Source organism: Alternaria viburni (genome assembly GCF_023758015.1).
Source record: "Alternaria viburni strain BMP 2772 chromosome Unknown scaffold_10, whole genome shotgun sequence".
Lineage (NCBI taxonomy): Eukaryota > Fungi > Ascomycota > Dothideomycetes > Pleosporales > Pleosporaceae > Alternaria > Alternaria viburni.
This window is the reverse complement of record NW_026055779.1, coordinates 566,000-585,923: the sequence shown is the minus strand read 5'-3', so window position 1 is coordinate 585,923 and position 19,924 is coordinate 566,000. Positions and strand designations below refer to the sequence as shown.

Sequence of the window (19,924 nt, the reverse complement as noted above, 5' to 3'; positions counted from 1 at the left end):
CTATTTCAACCAATATGTCTCGTCATCGCGATATCTTTCCGATCAATTTATCGTGTAGCCACCATCCACAACTAATGCATGACCTTGGATGAACGATGATTGCGCTGAACACAAGAAAAGCACTGCATCAGCGACTTCTTCCGGCGTGCCCATCCTCTTCATAGGCGCTATCTCAATAGCAGGCTTCAAAGCTTCCACCATAGCTGGCGACGTCGTAGTCATGGGTGTCTCAATAACCCCAGGACAAACACAGTTCACGCGTATGCCATCATCGGAGTAGTCGATAGCATTCGCGCGTGTCATGTTGATGATGGCACCTTTTGACGCGCAGTATGCCGCTGTACAACGCTCGTTAGTTGAGATCCTGCATGTCGCGACACGATCAACTTACCAGCACCCGGCCTCGCTACGATGCCGAGCTGACTAGCAATATTGACAATAGAACCTCTTTGCTTCGGATGCTCGTCAAGCGGCTTCTGCTTCAACATGTTTCGCAGCTGCGCGCGGCAACTAAGCCATGACCCCTTGTAGTTGATAGCATTGAGTCGATCAAAATGTTCGGTCGTCATCTCTACAGCTTTGATGACATCGCCTCCGAGCACACCAGCACAGTTGACCCCATAGTCAAGCCTCTTGAAATTGGAAAAGGTCTCATCGTTGAATGAGTCGACAAACGTCTCATCCGCGATGTCGCCAGCTCGCTGGAAGACCTGAGCGGAAGGGTTGATGCTCAGGATAGCGTCCCTGGTCTGGTCGAGCGTCTTCGGGTTGATGTCGGTGATGGCGATTCGCGAACAGCCTGAACGGGCGAACCCCTTCGCTACGGCCGCACCAATGCCTGATCATTATGAGCATGGCAATACAACGTCGCATAAGATAGCCACCTACCAGTTCCTCCAGCGCCTGTGATGACGGCTACACCTGGGAGTAATCTTGCAAGCGATGCCATACTGCTACCATGTGGCGGTGAAAGCGTGATCTACCGAGATACGCGCTCACTGATTGCCCTGATACACGCATAAATGCACTCAAGAATGGTTAAGGGATAGCGTACCGACACGACGTTCTGCCGGCGAGACGTTCGGCGGCCATCCCGTCGAGTTCCGCTATCTTGGAGTAAGCGTTCCACCTACTCCGAAGATGCGCCTTGCGCTAACCACGGCGCTATTTACCCCGCAGACATAATTGGCCGAGGGCAAAACCTTGAAGTAAAGACCAAGACCCACCTCGCTCCAATTCACCCCCAACTCCAACAATTCTCACACCACATGCACGGACTCGCTCACGTTTGTACCCATTGCTCCAGAAGCTTCAAGCGAGCAGAGCATCTGATTCGCCATACTCGTACACGTTCGTGCCTTCCTCTAAGTGACTCCACGATGAAGGCGTCGTCAGAACTGATGTCAGCATAGATACCAGAGAAAAGCCGTACTCGTGTCGATGCGGACAAGCGTTTACACGCCGTGACCTGCTTACTAGACATTGGCGCATCACGCACCATGCTGGCAACCCTGATGCAGAGTCGACCACGTCGACTGAAACTGCAACGACAATAGACGCACCCGCTTTGAACGTCCCCAGCGCTGGGGCCGTCGAAGCGCATCTCGTCCCGCAGGTCCACGCAAGCCAGCTTGATTTGCAACATCCTCCGCCCACCTACCAAGAACTCCAGCCGGCGCCGCCATATCGCGACGAAGGGTTTGAAGATTTCCGTGACTTTGTAAACTTCATCGATGGTGTTGGACTATCCGCCCAATGGACGCCTGAGTACGACTTTGACTGGATGCGACTAGGAGAACCTCGTCAGGAGTCTCGGCGGCACTCCCAAGAACCAGCAAATCAGCCTTCCTCCCCGGGTGCAGAGGACATCGGCACGCCTTTCAGCACGTGGCTACCATCAGCTCCAGCTGACGATGAGGTCCATTTGCGATCGAATGCGCAGGATGGCGAAAAGAGAACGAGGAACGGGACGTACAATGTAACGGATGAGCACCGAAACTTCCTGGTATCCCTACTTGAGAGCTTTGCTCCTCCCATCGCCGACTTCCAGATTCCTTCCCGACATACCCTTACCAGGTATATTACCGCGTTCTTTGGCGGTTTTCATTCGCACTTCCCGTTCATACATGCGCCAACTTACAAACCGTCATGTTCGCCTCTGGAGTTGACTCTGGCCATGTGTGCAGCTGGTGCACAGTATTGCTTCGAGCGGAGAAGCTCAGAACGTCTCTTTCGCGTATCGAAAGCCATTGTCTTCGAACGCCTACGACAGGAAGAGTCGCATTTCGGGCCACAAACTCTTTCCTTCATCGCTTCTACGAACATATGCTCGCCAGAAGCGCATTTCATTAGCAGACGCACAGGACCATGGTCGCCTTTGGACATGGCGAAGACCCTACTGATCCTGGTAGGGTTTGCGACATGGGAAAGGAAAGACCTACTTCAGCAAGCGTTCGCACTTCGAGGCCTTCTAGTGCAGTCGCTTCGAGATATAGGTCTCAAAGAAGAGGAACCGCCCAGGAATATATCGACCTCTAGAGCAGCAATGTGGGATAATTGGGTACAGCGCGAGTCATCCAGACGTACAAAGCTCGTGGCCTTTTGTTACATCAACGTGCATAGTATTGCATACAACATCCATCCCCTGCTTTGGAGCAGCGAACTTCATCTGCGACTCCCTTGCTGTACACCGGATTGGCAGGCTAGTAGTGCCGCACAGTGGGCTGCGCTACAACGCGACGGACGCGAGGATCACATGCCCTTTCAGCAAGCGTTGTCGATACTTTTGCAAGGAACGACAAATGAAGGTAAGCTACTATCGGAAGAGCTATCGAACGCGAATTAACATACTTCAGAACTAGTCCATCCAATTCCGAGCCCAATCGGCAACTACATCCTTCTCCATGCACTGCTTCAGCGGATTCATGTAGTCAGGGAGCTGTCCTTCCCCGCCACATCACCTGCAACAATCTCAGCTGCAGAGCTGCAAGTCATTGGCCGCGCACTCCGCGCATGGACGTCCCTCTGGCAGCAAACCCCAGAATCAATGCTCGACCCCAACAATGAAAGTGGGCCCATCCCTTTCACATCAAGCGCTCTGTTGGTGGTAGCTTACGTGCGGCTCTCCCTCGACATAGGACCTTACCGTCATCTAGAGTCGCGCGACACCGACGTCATAGCCAACGGCCTAGCAAACCTCCCAGACATTGAGCGCAACGACAACATACTATCAGCCCTCTTGTACTCAACCCATGCGCTCAGTATACCCGTCAGACTAGGTATCGACAGGGTTGCGCGCAGCCAAGCGTTCTTTTGGAGCGTTCAGCATGCCATATCGAGCTTCGAGTGCGCCATCTTCCTCGGTAAATGGCTGTGCTCTATTCCTCGTCCATTCCGCGAAGAGTCCCTGTCGCGATCTGAGCATCGAATCCTTCACTGGGTGAGATGTATCATCAAGGAAGCGTATGCGGTGATTGACTTTGAGGATGCTGAAGAGACTGATGGTTTCTTGACTGTACCCAGCGAGCCCTTCGCGCTTGGTCTGGCCGTGTTGAACATTTGGTCGAGGTTCTTTCGCGGTAATACGCAGTGGCAGTTTGTTGTGAATCTCGGGTTGAGCTTAGAGAAATACATCGCCAAGCTGGCTTGAACTATATATTTGTTCGAAACCCACAGCCCATCATACCTTATCATTATGCATCTTCTCATCATGAGCCTTGACAGTATCCATAACCTCACCATCCCCATCAGCAAAAGCCCTATCTCCGAATGCAATCGCGATCTCCTCAAGCGAATGATTCGCCGTCTCAACATAGTAGAAGTGCGCCAGGCCTGCGGAGAAGAGACAGAACCCTGCGATGACAAGGTAAAAGTATCCACCAATACCTGCGAAAGCGTCCGGCGAAACCATGCCGATAATGAAGTTGAAGATCCAGTTTGACGTCGTCGCAAGCGCCATGCCCTTACTGCGGCTGCGGAGCGGGAAGATCTCCGCGGGTAGCAGCCACGGCATTGGACCCCAGGTGAAACCGTAGACAATGTTGTAGAGCATGATAAAAGCGAATTGACCGTTTGCGCGGGTCATAATGGGCATGGAAGCTTCTGTGAAGGCGCAGACGATGCCGAGAAGAGCGGCCATGAGGACACCGCCAAGGATGAGGAGTGGCTTGCGGCCCCAGCGGTCGGCTAGCCACCAGGTTGCGACAGTGGCTGCGGTGTAAGGAAGTGCGTTCGCGGCGGTGTAGAGAAGGGATTTCTCGTCTGAGAAGCCGGCGCTGGAGAGTGTGGAGGGGAGGTAGAAGGATATGATGTTTATGCCGTTGAGCTGGGCGAACATCTGCACTGTAACGCCGACGATTGTGCGCTTGCGGTAGCGGGTGAACATTTCCATCCATCCAGCTTTGCCGAGCTCAGCTTCGTAGACGACGGCCTCCTGGATCTCGAGAAAGACCTTTTGCACATGCGGTGCGTCGGTATCGCCGCTGGAGTGCAGGTCTGCAACTGTTTGAAGGCTTTCTTGCATGAAGCCGTTGTTGGCCAGCCATCTTGGAGTTTCCGGCAGGAAGAATGACATGACCACCAAGATGAACGAGAGGATGATCTGGATGATGAAGGGGCCTTGCCAAGATAGCGCGTCCGGAAGCATAAAGTGGAAGCCGTAGTCGACCCAGCAAGATAACATGTACCCTGCAATCAGGCAAGTATACTCGATGCCGACCATGAGGCCTCGAGCATGGGGTGCTGCAATCTCGGTTTGGATGATAGGAACTGTCATGGATAGGAAGCCGACTCCGAAGCCCTGGATCGTACGTCCGACGACGAAAGTTGCGAAGCCTGGAGCGAAGATCTGGATGAAAGCTGAGAGGAAGTAGATCAGGCCACCGAGACGGACAGTGCGCTTGCGACCGATCATGTCTCCGAGACGTCCGGCGATGAGAGCACCGACAGCGGCAGAGGCTTGTAGGCAAGCAACAGAGATTCCTGTGATGGAAGGATTCACAGCTGCTGTGCTACCATCTGCACCACCGTAATCGCTGAAGAAACGTCTGACGAAGACTGGATTGACCAGTAGGCCAGACATGATACCTAGCGGAATCAGTATTGTTGATCAACATGCAAGTACCCGAACACACCTGAATTGTAACCAAACAAGGCATCACCAAGACTGCCAAAGCCACATGTTGCAAACAACAACGTCTTGCCCTTGATAGGATACCTGGCCGTGATCTTCTTCGGCTTTAGCTTGCTTTCAAGCCATCCTTGTTCGGCAGCGACCTGTCCAGCTATTTGCGAGGCACGTTGCTGGATGTTGGCGCTCTGACTGGCGACTGAGTTACTGCGGGCAGCCATGTTTTCAACCAGTGTAGAGCAAAATAAGAGCAGAGAAGTAGTGCGTGTTATGGATCACACAGAGGAGATGCGGTGGGATGATGGAGAAATCTGGGGAAGCCTGACGGCTTTATCGTCCCCAGATTTTCGTAGTGGAGCGCATTCGGCATCATCGTATGTAGTCAGGTCATGTTACGGTTCCGGTCCTAACGTTGGCCCTGCAGCGACGAAATTTGGTCGGCATATGCTAGTGTGTTTCTCGAGAAGTTGATCAACGCTGTAGCGCTAAGGGATGCTTTGCCAGCCAATCAGAAGCGCTCTTCTCAAAAGCCGCGGAACCGGTGCTGGGGCAGAGAACTCCGGGCTGGCGGCTCCGACTCGTGCGCATCGGAAGGTCAGCAGCCTGCATGAGCCGCCGGAACCGTACTGCAGTCGCTCTCGCACTCGGGTAAGGACGCCTGGCCGGTGATATAGTCAGGGCCTCAAGATGGAGACATCAATTCTAATCATTGCCGTACACGGTGTTTCACAGTCATGTCTTCAGCTGATGTTCACGAACCCGAGAATTCCTCTGAGTCTTTGACGTCGCCTGAGAACCAACTCACAGCGCCAATGAACACGTCCTTCGTCCTGAGCCCATCGAGGCAGTTCTCATACGAGGATGGACCAGTTCCGAGTCTTCCCACTCCTAGGCATGTTCGAGTAAGGATCGTGGCTACCGGCCTCTGTGGTTCTGATGTATGTAATGCCCGCTGTGGTCTGTAATGTGTTCACTGATATTAACGGTAACATAGGTGCACTATTGGACACATGGGCAAATCGGAAGATATGTGGTCGAGAACCCGATCACTCTCGGCCATGAATCTGCTGGTATCGTCGATGCTTGTGGATCAGCCGTCACAGGGTTGTCGGTGGGTGACCGCATCGCACTGGAACCTGGCGTAGGATGCAACACCTGCGAGACATGTCGCAGCGGCCGATACAACCTATGCGAGTCGATGCAGTTCGCTGCCACCCCTCCCTACAACGGCACGTTATCAACCTTCTACTGCCTACCAGAAGAGTGCTGCTACAAGCTGCCGTCACACATATCCTTCCGCGAAGGTGCCCTCGTGGAGCCGCTAAGCATCGCTGTGCATTGTTGCGGACTCGCTGGAACTCTTCAGGGCAGGTCTGTGGCGGTATTCGGGGCCGGGCCCATAGGCTTGTTGTGTTGCGCTGTGGCACAGGCTTTCGGCGCTGCGAAAGTCCTAGTTGTTGACGCAGTGGCCCCTAGGCTGAGCTTTGCGACTGGCTTCGGTGCCGATGACGTATACATGATGGAAGCTGGGTTTCCAGAAACGAATGCTCAAAAAGTTCTGGAGAAGGCTGGGCTGGCTGCAGGGTTTGATGTTGTGATCGATGCAACAGGAGCAGAGCCATGCATCAACTGTGGTGTAGCTGCATTGAAACGCGGTGGAGTCTTCGTTCAAGCTGGGCTGGGCTCTCCCAAGATCGCATTTCCAATCGGCCAGATTTGCGACAAAGAAGCTACGCTCAAAGGAAGCTTTCGATACGGGCCAGGAGATTACAAGCTTGCCATCCAGCTACTAGAGTCCAATCGTGTTCAACTAGATAGTCTTATTACTCATGAGTTCGCGTTCTCAGATGCGGAACAGGCTTTTCAGAATGTTGCGGATAGAGTCGGCATCAAGTCGCTCATATATGGACCAGGCATAGATAGGGCGTTCGCAGAGGATCGCACCGTGCAGCACAGGCGTGTGTCTGATCTCCCGAGACTCTAGTCTGTAATGCACTGAACACATATCGCAATAATGAAATTGCTCGAATTGAGACGCGTGCCCACCAAAGGATGTTTGTGATGCGACAGCTAGAATTGTGGCTCGTTCCAGACGGAATCCCAGAACCAGTATAGGCCGTTGCCAGTAACATCAACACCATGTTCATCGCTGATCCAGTCCAGCTCGCCTTCGAGGTTGAAGTCTCCGGCGCTAGCATTTGTCCAATCATTGTGTTCGCTAGACAGGTGATCCATACCACTGTCGTTCGTGCCCCATTGCGGGACATAAGCTGTGTCGTCACGGGAGACGCTGTCGAGGGCGGCGGGAAACACTGTGAAGAGTATGTGATTAGATTGGTACGCAGCTTCGGGAATGCATCAATCTTACCTCTCTGCACTGACGCCATGCTCTCGTGAACGCGCTGCATGCTGTCTACTGTACTCTGTTGCTGTCTGTTGTGTCCACTCGTCGGCAGTTGCGTCGGCAGACGAAGGGTGTCTTCGACAGACATCTGCGCCGTCCCGATGTGCGATCTTGTCACATCGCTCTCGCCAAAGATGGCATCTGCTTCTCTGCGCAGTAGCATCTGGATGACGTCTTTGAGAACCGCATTACTCTGCATTGAGAGCTGTGTCCTTTTGCCGAGTAGCTCTTGCAAGCGAAATATGCGTGTGATGGTCCTTTTCACTTCCTGTGCTCTGTCCGAGAGTGGATCAGACAGCGCCAACACAGCCATGACGATGGCAGAGTTGAACAGATTGATAGCCAAGAAAGCTACCAGGTGACTATCAGTGGCTAGCTGAGAAAGCCGTGGTAGTTCGGTCACCTTCGATGTTCTCAACGCGGCATCCCACCATTGCTCCGTGCTCGACATATGGCTTCTGTTGAGCGGGCTGGACCCATGAACCGCATGAAATGGAGATTCGGTGTTCGTAAGGCTTGCTGGAGATAATGCGTTACCATGCCCGCTTTCCGGTTGCGTCCTGATCAGGTGGTCCACTTGTTTTGCGATTAAGGGGCGATTGAAGATGATGAGAAGGTTGTCGAATGTAAGCTGAAGGGACAACGCCTGCAGCTGGTGCACCCGTGCGGTGCGTGATTGATCCATACTGCAGTCAGCAGCCATGTCTAGTAGAAGATGAGGCGGCAGACGTCGGCGCCACGCCCAAAGTTTCTCCGTCACGTCCGTGATCTGATCAGTGTATTGTGGTCCGCTCGGCCGTTCGTTGGGTCCCACCGCCCGCATCCCGAAGATGGTCTCGATGATGGGCGACGCGATAAGGTAGAGTTTGTTGAGCTCTCGTTGGTAGGACGAGTAACATATTGTTGAGTCGGCTTCTGGGGATTTCGTCCCTCTGAAGTAGGGCGACTCGCATACGTCGATCGGATGGTGTGTATTGCAGTCCTTCTCGTTGATGCCGATGGGTCGTCCGTACGTAATGGAAGCAAACCTGGTCAAGTTAGCTAATGATGCTACAGTATACGAGGAGGCTCAGACTCCGTACTGAGGTTCTTCGTATCTTCAGGAGGGGCGCATTACCGGTCCCATGTGTAGATAGTCCACCAGACTCTTTTCCTCTCTTCGACATAGTGAGGGTCGCCTCGTAGCGGCTGGCGGTGAAGGCCGATGGCTTGTGCCGTTCGAATGGTTGCGCCTAGTAACGCAAAGGATAGATTAGGCTTCCCATGGTAGACATAGTAGGAGCCGAGCAGGATGCACGTCTGAACAGACGAGATGGTACTCTGGTCCATCAGTTCAGCCAATTGGGAACCCGCGCCTTGAACGAGGGACTGCGACCAGGCGTGCCAATCCTCGTCTGGAAAATCCGGATCCACGTCCTTCCTGTGAGACTTGTACCATGCACCCATTCCCACAACTGTAGACAGGAGGAGGAGGAATGACTTCTGCGACGGATAAGCGAGGCCATCCTTGATAGAGTCGAGTTTTGGCCGGAATCTTGGCTCATAGATGACCAAGCTAAACCAATGCACCGAGTCGAAATACTCTTCTAAAAGTACTCGCATCATGTCGATTGGTGGCAGAGGATGACCAAGGACTGCCGCTATAGGGCGTCTCTGAGTACGATCTAAGCGAGATGTTGGGGCTCTGCCATAGAGATTGCCGCCCGGTATAGCTGATGTTGTCCGGCTCAATGTTGGCTGACTTCCCAGTCGGTAGATCTGGTGTGCAATATCCATGGCTGAGTTTGCTTCACCTTCCGCGATACTGGCGCGTCTGCTTTCATCGCGACTGTTGTTCTCCGGGTCTGTCGCTTGATGCGTGTCATGATGCTCAACCGGTGCCTGTGGTTGCTCATGTGAAGCTTCGCTGGAGGGGCCTTGGGTGCGTCTCCTCTTCGGTGCGCGTGAAACTTCGACATTGCTTACAATGCATTCGACGTTTGCTCGAATGCAGAGCGCGCAAGGGCGCGATGTGTCGCACTTGGATACTCAGTCGGCGGCGCGCGGAACAGGCGGTGGGAGGGCGTGACTGACTCGGCTCTTGTTGCGACGACACCTCTCACACGCCTTGCTGACCCTGGTGGGTAGCGGACGCCCGGCAGCGGCATCAAGAGTTGCCGAAGACATCATTTGGGTGGTGCCATGGATGAAGTTGCGATGGAACGGGTGAGGGCGCGCACGCGTCAGGCACGCCAAGTCAGCTGCGGAGCTCGCCGAGGTTTGCACGGTCGCCGTCGTTGCCGCTGCCACTGCACTCTCGCGTCGTTTGCGCCCACCAATGGCATTTTCATCGCTTTGCGTATCGCCGAACGCGCTTCACAGGTGATGAAATACGCAGTATTAGACAGCTCGCGCGCCTGATTCCCTCCGTCATTCCGTCTCGATGTTACAGATCCAGCGCTTTCACCAGCCCTATCAGATCAGCATCAACAATCATCGGATATAGCACCATATCGCTTTTTGATATCACTGAGCGTGATCGCGGTCATGGAACGTGGTCAAGATGGAGATGCGCCATCCGGGGTCTTCGTGGACGAACAGCCGCCTGCAAAGCGACGGCGAACATCAGAACAACCTGCTCGAGAGGTTGGCTTGATGCGAAGCGTCCCTGGTGACAAGTTTACAGGCTTCGTGGGCAGTGCCAGCGGTATCTTCTTCATTAGGGCAGTCTATGGTGCGATCCGACGCTCTGCAGTGCCTACAGACGGCGAAACGCCCGGCAGCGACATCGTGCCAGGCGAAGACGACCATCTCTCTCTAGTGCAACCGAATTCCTCCGGACGCTTATGGCGAGAAGCTGAGATCTCACACGATCAGACCTCTCACAAAACGTTTCGCGACCTGGTCGCTTTTTCTGGGAGCTATTTTGCCAATTGGCACCCGTTCTACCCGTTCGTGCACGCCGCGACCGTCCTAGAGTACTTCGACTGCTATGCAAGAAATGGCTTTCCCGATCATGGTGCTTCGGAAGACCTACAGCTGGTGATAGTGCGTTCGATCATGTCCATCTCGCTTGCAGACCATCGACAATCGCCAGGGCTACCGAATACTCGACATCCTGCCTGTATCGTCTTTCCATCGTATGATGCTGCTGTAGATAGTCTCCGGACGATACTTTCTCGTCCCACGACAATACTTACACTACAAGCCGCACTCAGTGTGCAGCTTTTCTTGGTCTCTATGCTTCGCTTGAACGCCGCCTCCCGTCTTGGAGGGCTGATAATGCGGATGGCTGTACAGCTAGGCCTTCATCGTTGCCCAGCCAGATTTTCGACCTTCACATCAAGCACAAAGGAGCTTCGGCAACGCGTCTTCTGGTCACTTTATGCTGTTGATCGGCTTCTTGCCCAATCCATGGGCCTCCCACTCGGCCTACCTGACGACGATATCGACGTCTGCTTTCCCCTCGCGGAACACCATCTGCAGACGCGCGTCGAGCCTCGTAAGTTAGGTGATGTTTCCTTTGTGCCATATCTCACAACCTGCAGGTCGTGAACTCCACCTGCTGCACCTGGTTGCCCAGCAAGCCAGGCTGCGTGGCGAAATCATCGAATTGCGCAACAAGTCGCTACACTACGTCCAGCATGATCCTGACCGAGCGACATCAATCATAGCTAAACTTGGCCAATGGTGGAACGATGTTGAAGACTTTATCGACCCGGATAGCCGATGTGGCGCTTCTCCTTACGCGACTGTAGTGCTGACACTACTTAGACACGAGTTGATTATCTCGCTGTATCGTCCCGTCTTAGCTACGGGTAGTAAAGATGTCGCCTACAATGCCGCCTTACAACAGTGCATCTGTTCTGCGCGTAGCATCATCACTACCTTGCACACCGCTATACAGGGCAAAGACGGGCCTCCAAAGTATCATGACCAACTGGCACTCCTTTGGCCCTCCTGCACCTGGGCTGTATGGATCAGCACATTCATCATGTTCTACGCCGCCCACGAGGGCCGAATTGATCACAGCGTCGTCATAAGGTAATCAATACGTCGAGATCGCGTTACTCAACTAACATGTACGATCAAGGTTCGCAGATAAAAGTCTCGACATACTTCAACACCTCACGCTACGCGGCAGTGCTTGGCCTGAAGCAAGCTCGGCGGCCATTCGAGACTTACGGGCTCGGATGCTGCAGAAGTCGGCTCAAATGGTTTCTAGATACGACTCGGAGGTCGCGGGAGATGCAGGCCTTGCTCAAAAAGGTGAACTGAGCGTACATTCAAGTCTGCACAAGCAATCATTACCTACCCGCAACGATGATCCAGAGCAAATCGGTAGCCAAAGGAGGAACGATATCGATCCTCATCATGACGCGCAGTATCCTCCATATGATGCAGCATTCGATTCCAGTGCGACGAGCAACCTGAACCACAATGCCACCTTTCTTGAGCACAACAGCTACTGGAACATCTTCGTTGGAACGGAGGGTGCCAACGCTTCATCAGCAGAGTACTCCAACGGCCTAGACCCTTTCTCTGGTTTCGACATCCCCTTCTGGTTTGATCAAGAGCAGCATTGGGATTTCACATAGTTTCAAGCGCCAGGATTCATTCGAAGTGCTGGGTGTGGTGGCATGGTTTGGGAGCGTCGGACTTTGTTTGTCCGCGTCCCCCCCGCACTTACCCTTTTCTAGCGCACTAGTGGCGAGCTCGGCAACAGTCCCATCGTCTACGAAGTGTGAATATGGGGTTTCTTAGTCCGGACTATGAGGCTTAAAAGATACTGCGCATAGAAATTCAAGAGATATCAACTCAGGTGCTTACCGCCGTTACGATCACTCATTAGCCGTTACTCCCTGTTCCAACCCAACATTTCACCAGCCACCAACATGCGCACGCACTCTATCGCGACTATGGGCGCCGATGGCATTGGCCCTGAAGTTATCGATGCCGGCGTAAAAGTATTGAAGAAGCTGGCACAACTTGACGGCACATTCGGACTACAATTTGAAGACTACGACTGGAGTTCTGAGACCTACAAGAAGACGAGCCAATACATCCCCGATGGAGGATTAGAGAAGCTCAAGAAGCATGATGCGATCCTGTTCGGTGCTGTAGGTGCCCCGGGTATGTACCAGATGCTGAGTCTTTTGCAATGTTGGTACTGAACTCCTGACAGATGTACCTGACCACATCTCTCTATGGGGCTTGCGGCTCGCGATTTGCCAGACCTTCCAGCAATATGCCAACGTGCGACCCACCAAGATCTTCCGGGGAACATCATCGCCTTTGCGGAACGCAGAGCATGGCGACCTAGACTGGGTCATCGTACGCGAAAATTCCGAAGGTGAATATGCAGGACAAGGAGGCCGGTCGCATAAAGGCCAGAAGTGGGAGACTGCTACGGAGGTCTCGATCTTCACCCGTCATGGTGTGGAAAGACTCATCCGCTTCGCCTTCGAAACAGCTCAAAGCAGGCCGAGGAAACAGATCACAGTCGTTACGAAAAGCAACGCGCAGCGCAATGGCATGGTTATGTGGGATGAGATTGCCGCTGAAGTTGCAAGAGACTTTCCTGATGTCAAATGCGACAAGATGCTCGTTGACGCCATGACGTGCCGGATGGTACTTGACCCGAAATCGTTGGATACGATAGTTGCAACAAACTTGGTGGGTAACACAGAGTATTCACCTCGGCTTTAGCTGACTCGTCCAGCATGCGGATATTCTTTCCGATCTCGCAGCCGCACTGGCAGGCTCCATTGGCATCGCTCCCACCAGCAACCGTACGTATTCTTCAATTCCACATGGTTGCATCCATTGCCCATGCTAAGTGTTACCAGTGGACCCCACACGCCAGCATCCGTCCATGTTTGAACCGATTCATGGCTCGGCTTTCGACATTACCGGCAAGGGTGTCGCGAACCCCGTCGGAACCTTTTGGACAGCGTCTGAGATGCTAGCATGGCTAGGCGAAGAGCAAGCGGCAAAGAGATTGATGGAAAGCGTGGAAGCCATCACGGAGCGAGGCATTGCCACGCGCGACCTGGGAGGCAAGGCGTCGACAAAGGAGGTTACTGACGCGGTCTGCGCTGAGCTAGAAAGCACCTACGGTAAGAGTCAGTAGAAGCCAGGGTCGTGATGGGGTGGGCCTGATGATGCGGCAACGTTAGCCGCTGGCTCCAACCTGGTGGAGCGGACGTTGTCCGGTGCAAAACCTGACTCGTAGCCGATGCGATTGTCCTTTAGGCCTACAACGCCATGTGCGAGCCATCACGATAGCTTGAAACCGCCATATTGTTAAGTTCAGAGATCAGCAACACCCGTCCACATCCGCGCATGTCGATCGTGGCTACGTTACCTCTCATGAAGCCACCACTGCCACGAAGCCATTGTTGGGACCTTATGTGAAGTTTAAAGCAGAGCCTCTGCCGATCTCTTGTTTCCCCTATGCGGTCGCACACCCAAAAGAGGCGACGATTGACAGCATCTCCATCGGTCGCATTAACCCGAGGCATGCTGGTACCACTAGCCGTCTGCAACATGAAGCAGTGGATACCTGAGCGACCAACCCGGAGCTAGCCCCCGCATCCTACCCATCCTTCCCCGCACACCACCGAATCACGATTCCCTGTATGCAGTCGCCCAAGCTCAACTGCCGTGGCATTAAGGCATCCCCCACCACCACCACATTATAGTGTCCGTCGCATCTTCGACAATTTAGGATTGCTTCCACGCTTCTTCCATCTATTTGCTGTGCGATCGAGATTGCTTCTTTGCATATCGTTTATCCTTCCACGTGTGCTCCCTTGCGCTACCATTCCAATCACACCGCGGACATAGAGTTACCATGCCTCTGGGTATACTCCAAGACTACAAGCTCGAACATGTCCCTGGGACAGCTCCGTTAAGCGAGCTTGGTCGCATTGATCTCGAGATCACGAACGATGTTGATCGCGGGCTGCTGAAGCATGATCCTACTGGGCAGATTGTGCTGGTGCCGCAGCCTTCTGATTCGCCGAACGACCCCTACAATTGGCCAAGATGGAAGAAGGAGATGTTCACCGTCGTCATCGCATACGGTTGCGGCGCTGTAGGAGGTAGGCTTGCGATATCAAGACACGACATACTGAGCTAATCGCATCAATTGTAGCTGTCGGTCCGCTGCTCACACCAGCTTTCGTGCCCCTGGCAGAACAATTCAACGTCCCATTACAGAGGTTCACTCTGGGTTGCAATGGATCCTGCATCGTCGCCATCGCAGTGGGTAGTCTCATCTGCAACACCTTAGCCGTCAAACTCGGGAGACGACCAATCTACCTCGCAACCACAGTTGGCCTGGCGGTGTCCTGTTTCTGGGCTGCGGAAGCTACCAGCTTTCCTTCTCTGGCGGCAGCCCGAGCGGTCCAAGGTCTTTGCATGGCACCGTTTGAAGCACTCATCCCAGCATCCGTCGGAGACATCTGGCACGTTCATGAGCGCGGGTTCCGAATGGCCATCTTCAACCTTGGTGTCCTCGGTGGTATCAACCTAGCGAGTCCAATCGCTGGATCCGTCATCCAATACGGCTCTCACCGCATCGCATTGCACGCAATGGGCGGTGCTTTTGTCATCATGCTCATTCTCATCATCTTCTTCATGCCCGAGTCCGCCTACCACCGCCACGAAGTCATCAACATCGACACGAGCTCCAAGAATGTGGAAAGTGACGCGGTTGAGAAGGAGAAGTCCGCCGAGCGCGTCGAAGACTATGCGGTCCAGTCGTCCGTCTCTTCCGAGGCCCCATACCCTTACGTCAAGACTCTCATGCCATGGTCTGGTTACTGGGATCATGTCTCCTTCTGGCGCACATTCCTACGCCCCTTTGTGGTCATCATGAGCCCGGTAGTCATGTGGGCGACCTTGCTCTTCACCATCTGCGTATCCTGGCTTGTCTTGATCTCCATCACGTTGTCGCAGATCTTTTCCGCGCCACCATACAGTTTCTCCGTGAGCGCGGTTGGCGCAACGAATCTGTCCTCATTCGTGGCGTCGTTGTTGGCCACGCTGGTAGCCGGTCCGATCATCGATGGTGTGGCGAAGTGGATGTCGACACGCAACAAGGGCACTTTCGGTAAGTGCAGACGATCCAAGCTGTGATTCTAAACAACTGACAATGCTTTAGAACCTGAGTTCCGTCTCCCTGTTATGATAACCTACCTGATCTTTACCGCAACCGGCTTCTTTGCTTGGGGCCAATCACTCCACAACCGCGATCCGTGGCCCATCCCAGTCATCGTCTGCATGGGTCTGATTAACCTGGGTGTTCAGTTAGGAACTACCGCCGTCGTAACCTACGTCTCCGACTGCCATCGCGAGCAGGCCGCCGAAGCCTTTGCCATCATGAACTTCGTCAAGAACCTTTTCGCATTCGGCCTGACGTTCTACGCCAATGACTGGATCGCGGTACAGGGTGTGAGGGACGCATTCTATGTCATTGGTGGAACCACTGTCGCTGTCACACTTTGCACGATTCCAATGTACATTTACGGCAAGCGTGCGAGGAGTTGGGTGAAGAGATGCGGAGTACTCGATAGTGTTCTCAAAGCCGAGTAGAGGATCAATCGTGCGATGAGAAGAGCCTGCGTGTTTCGTGAGCGTTTCCCAATGTATTTCAAACTCTAGAATGTATTACCGTAGCAATAGTGTTCCAAGCTTTCGATCGTGTCATACGTCCAGTGCCGACCACAGCGTGATGAATGGCCAGCATCGCCTTCCGAGTGTAAACTGGTCCTGCGGCTGCCGACAATCGGCATCTTTGGTGGTTGACTCGTGTGACTGAGAACGAGGCGTCTACCTGACTCAGTCTGACTGGCATAGCAGCAGTATCTGCCAGACACTCCTCTCGAGTTTTAGAAGTAGTTTTCGTGCCATCTTGCTGGGTCAGTGGGAGCTCGCTGCATGTTTGGTGCTATAGGCATTTCGCAGTCTTTCAGTTGCTGCAGGACTGACACCAGTGGGGATGTATCGCCGGGTAGCTGGCGAGAAGCGTACGCACCACTATTCGGTCGACCTTCGGCTGTCCTGGATGTCTCGCGCGCTCTGTCGCCATCAGGGACGGAATTGCTGTGTCTCGACGGAAGTATTTCCGGGGCTGCCGTCTCGCGACACTGTGCTTGCAGCCAAGCTGTCAACTGCTCGGTCGTCTGCAAAGGCAGGCGCTTCCATTCTTCAAGCTTTTCTGCTTTTGAGCCTTGTCGCTTTGGCGCGTGCGATGATGGATCTGAAAGCCTAACGTCGTTCAACCGTATTAAGTCTTGGTTTTGGACGACAGTGAGTGTTGCGGAGAGTGCAGCCTCGGTGTCTGCCAGCCGCTTCTCAAGAGCAGTGATGTATGCGGCTGGAAGACCTCGCTTACCACCCTCTTGATAGTGGCATGGCAGCGATGATGTCTGGCACTGAGAACAGCATGGGCTGTGTTGGTTAGATGAAGTTCTGCAGCTGGCATGCGGGTTACCCACAGCTTCCGATCGCACTTGCACTTCTTCGATCTGCAATTCTCGCATGCGATGGGATTCAACTGAACCTCCAGGTCGCAATGTCAGTGTATTTACCACAGTGCTGGACGGATTCGCGCACCGCTTCAGTCATAGTGGGATGATGATGGAAAGTGTTGGAGTTTGAGGAGGCTGGAGCTATCCGGAAGGTGTGGCTTGGTGATCTGTGCGCCACGAGGGAGCCAGCCCCTAATGGCAGGCGCGTCAAGCCCTTCACGTCATTTCTCCGACGCGAAAGCATCTACTTCAGAGCTTGAAACGACACAAATTACGGAAGAGCAATGCTACTGAGCAGAATGCGCATCGTGAATTGGTGTAAGCTCCTGCTGAGAGCCGCCTGCGAATCGATTGCCGTTGCGGCACTACCGCACAATGTTTTCCGCCTGAAGAATGCCCGGATTTTTGGCCCGCCGATCCAGCCTCTTTCGCACTTTGTCGCCCAGATCAGTCGAGAAGTTGGCGATACTGTGCGAAAGAACTTGTGGAGGGGCAGGAGAATTTCCCCCGCATTCAACCTTACCTGTTGCACCACGGACCGCGCCATACATGGCTAGTGCTGAGGTCCATGTCGGGCATCGGGTCATTTGAGTCCAGCCCTGCATGCACATTCACGGACCTGAGTACACGATTTTGATATTGAAGCTGACGGTGTTAAGTAAGGCAGACTAGCATAGCACGGCATTTATCCGCACGACAGAGAGAATCAGCCTCATATTTCCAGGTATGGAGCAATGAGACTTGGTGGTGTTTGTATCGTCGCAAGACAGGCATTCGTATTTCCTTTGATCAACGGTCATGCTTCATGATGAAGGATGCGTCAACCGTACCACCGGGCACAAACCCCGCAAAGCCAAGAAGAAAGCGAGGCAGATCCAGCATCCCTTTGTCGGTTCGACGGTTTCTTGAACCGGTGAAGTGCTTGGCTTCGAGTATGTAAGTTGAGAAAGTGCCATCCTGACGCTACACTGAGTACCTATCTCAACCGGAAAAATCATGGCACCAGCAGTTGCAGGCCCTGGCGACGGTATCATCGAGCGCCTCGTCGCCGCCGATACGGTACGATGGTGGAATAAGCCAAACCTCCGACGTCTCTACCTATTGTTGGTACCTTTCTGCTTCTTCATTGAGTCTACTTCTGGATTTGATAGCTCAATGATGAATGGAAGTAAGTAGATACTACTACGGAGTCCCTTGAGATGTGATACTGATCAAGTATGACGCTTTCAGTGCAAGCTCTTCACTACTGGCAAGAATACTTCAATCATCCCAAAGGAGGCCAACTCGGATTGCTTGTCGCCTGCTACAACCTCGGCGCTATATCAAGTATTCCGTTCGTTTCTATCGTGTCTGATCATCTTGGAAGGCGGAAGAGTATCGTCTTGGGGTCCACGATTATGATCATCGGAGCAGTAATGCAGGGCTTGTCGCAGAACCGTGAGTACCTTCAGCATTCTTGTCGCATCCAGAGATCCTTACAACTAACATACGTGTAGTCGCCATGTTCATCTTCAGTCGCATATTCCTGGGCCACGGTATCGTTTATGCCATCATATCCGGCGCCGCTCTTCTCGGCGAACTAGGCCACCCTAAAGAGCGACAGTTCTTAGGCAGTCTCTTCAACGCATTCTTCGGAGTAGGCTCAGTTCTCGGAGCGGGTATAGGTGAGCAATTTTCCTCCACCAAAGGCAGATGAATGCATGCTGATCTTGGCTCCGATGTGTAGTCGTCCGCACACTACTCATTCCGAGCGACTGGTCTTGGCGCCTCCCCTCCATCCTCCAAGCAGGCCCTTCTGTTATCCAGATCATCTTCGCTTTCACGGTCCCGGAAAGCCCTCGATGGCTGGTTTCGAAAGATCGGAGCGAAGAAGCTCTTGAGATCTTGATCAAGTACCATGCTGAAGGCGATGCATCGGCTGAGCTACCTCACCTTGAGATTGCTGAGATCAGGAAAGCCCTGGAGTTGGAGAACGAATCGCGACAACGTGGCTGGGCCGAGCTCTTCCAATCCAAAGGCATGCGACACCGTGCCCTTGTCGCCGCCGGCCTTGGCATTTTCGTCCAGTACAGCGGCAACAATCTCATCAGCCAATACCTTGTGCCTATCCTGGAAAAGATCGGCATTGAAGATAGTCATACCCAGGTGCGCTACAACGTCGGCTCAGAAGCATGGGGCTTCCTCATGGCGCTTGTCATGGCAACTGTCACACCCCGATACCCACGTCGCAGGATGTATCTGCTGTGCGCGAGTTGCTTATTGTGCGTGTACACCGCTTGGACCATTGCTCAGGCTCGTAATCGCCAGACTGGATCTAAAGAGACAGGCTATGCGGTTCTGGTCATGATCTTTCTTTACAAGCCCGCTTACAACATCGCCTACAATGCCCTCACATATGTCTACATGGTCGAAATCTTCCCCTACTACGTCCGAACCAAGGGTCTCTCATGGTTTCAACTCTTCAATCGTTGCTCCGTCATGCTTGGATCCTTCACCAATCCCATCGGACTGGAAGACCTTGACTGGAAGTTCCTCTTCGTGTACATCGCTTTGCTGTGTTGCGAGATTGTGTTCATCTACTTCTTGTTCCCGGAAACGTACGGAAAAACATTGGAAGAGCTTACTTTCTTGTTTGAAAGTGAGAAGGATGATGCCGATGCGCTCGCTGCAACCACCGCCAAGGTCATGGGTCAGGATAGCAACGCCATCGAGCTTCATGAAGCGCCAGACAAGAAGGCCTAAGTCGCAAGTAAAGTGGACTGAGGTCGATGGATCTTGCAAATGACGTTGCATTTGGCGCTCACAAGGCGGGTTTTGAGGCCGCTTGGAAGTGAGCCGCATTCCTTCGAGCGGGTATGAAACGGTCGTGGATGA

The 19,924-nt window shown here is 53.4% G+C and overlaps 9 protein-coding genes across 9 annotated transcripts; 6 read left to right on the top strand and 3 right to left on the bottom strand.

Moving 5' to 3' along the window:
* Nucleotides 1-42: 42 nt before the first annotated feature.
* Nucleotides 43-949, bottom strand: J4E79_005461 (uncharacterized protein; the record flags this gene model as incomplete). The annotated part of the gene is made up of 3 exons (XM_049354339.1): nucleotides 43-338; nucleotides 392-838; nucleotides 889-949. 3 exons carry the CDS (start codon nucleotides 947-949, stop codon nucleotides 43-45), a joined length of 804 nt encoding a protein of 267 aa, XP_049211204.1.
* Nucleotides 950-1,268: 319 nt separating this feature from the next.
* J4E79_005460 (uncharacterized protein) lies at nucleotides 1,269-3,649 on the top strand (the record flags this gene model as incomplete). Its single annotated transcript, XM_049354338.1, has 3 exons — nucleotides 1,269-1,350; nucleotides 1,413-2,807; nucleotides 2,856-3,649. 3 exons carry the CDS (start codon nucleotides 1,269-1,271, stop codon nucleotides 3,647-3,649), a joined length of 2,271 nt encoding a protein of 756 aa, XP_049211203.1.
* A 30-nt stretch (nucleotides 3,650-3,679) lies between these two features.
* J4E79_005459 (uncharacterized protein) lies at nucleotides 3,680-5,349 on the bottom strand (the record flags this gene model as incomplete). Its single annotated transcript, XM_049354337.1, has 2 exons — nucleotides 3,680-5,085; nucleotides 5,133-5,349. 2 exons carry the CDS (start codon nucleotides 5,347-5,349, stop codon nucleotides 3,680-3,682), a joined length of 1,623 nt encoding a protein of 540 aa, XP_049211202.1.
* Nucleotides 5,350-5,862: 513 nt separating this feature from the next.
* On the top strand, nucleotides 5,863-7,112 carry J4E79_005458 (uncharacterized protein; the record flags this gene model as incomplete). The annotated part of the gene is made up of 2 exons (XM_049354336.1): nucleotides 5,863-6,066; nucleotides 6,123-7,112. 2 exons carry the CDS (start codon nucleotides 5,863-5,865, stop codon nucleotides 7,110-7,112), a joined length of 1,194 nt encoding a protein of 397 aa, XP_049211201.1.
* Nucleotides 7,113-7,198: 86 nt separating this feature from the next.
* Nucleotides 7,199-9,137, bottom strand: J4E79_005457 (uncharacterized protein; the record flags this gene model as incomplete). Its single annotated transcript, XM_049354335.1, has 3 exons — nucleotides 7,199-7,440; nucleotides 7,497-8,560; nucleotides 8,650-9,137. The coding sequence occupies 3 exons, from the start codon at nucleotides 9,135-9,137 to the stop codon at nucleotides 7,199-7,201; spliced, it is 1,794 nt and encodes a 597-aa protein (XP_049211200.1).
* Nucleotides 9,138-10,925: 1,788 nt separating this feature from the next.
* J4E79_005456 (uncharacterized protein) lies at nucleotides 10,926-12,109 on the top strand (the record flags this gene model as incomplete). Its single annotated transcript, XM_049354334.1, has 3 exons — nucleotides 10,926-11,013; nucleotides 11,060-11,555; nucleotides 11,737-12,109. The coding sequence occupies 3 exons, from the start codon at nucleotides 10,926-10,928 to the stop codon at nucleotides 12,107-12,109; spliced, it is 957 nt and encodes a 318-aa protein (XP_049211199.1).
* Nucleotides 12,110-12,406: 297 nt separating this feature from the next.
* On the top strand, nucleotides 12,407-13,644 carry J4E79_005455 (uncharacterized protein; the record flags this gene model as incomplete). The annotated part of the gene is made up of 4 exons (XM_049354333.1): nucleotides 12,407-12,644; nucleotides 12,697-13,187; nucleotides 13,234-13,303; nucleotides 13,361-13,644. 4 exons carry the CDS (start codon nucleotides 12,407-12,409, stop codon nucleotides 13,642-13,644), a joined length of 1,083 nt encoding a protein of 360 aa, XP_049211198.1.
* A 723-nt stretch (nucleotides 13,645-14,367) lies between these two features.
* On the top strand, nucleotides 14,368-16,112 carry J4E79_005454 (uncharacterized protein; the record flags this gene model as incomplete). Its single annotated transcript, XM_049354332.1, has 3 exons — nucleotides 14,368-14,617; nucleotides 14,671-15,630; nucleotides 15,682-16,112. 3 exons carry the CDS (start codon nucleotides 14,368-14,370, stop codon nucleotides 16,110-16,112), a joined length of 1,641 nt encoding a protein of 546 aa, XP_049211197.1.
* A 1,934-nt stretch (nucleotides 16,113-18,046) lies between these two features.
* Nucleotides 18,047-19,792, top strand: J4E79_005453 (uncharacterized protein; the record flags this gene model as incomplete). The annotated part of the gene is made up of 4 exons (XM_049354331.1): nucleotides 18,047-18,218; nucleotides 18,281-18,487; nucleotides 18,547-18,714; nucleotides 18,777-19,792. 4 exons carry the CDS (start codon nucleotides 18,047-18,049, stop codon nucleotides 19,790-19,792), a joined length of 1,563 nt encoding a protein of 520 aa, XP_049211196.1.
* Between the last annotated feature and the right edge of the window lie 132 nt (nucleotides 19,793-19,924).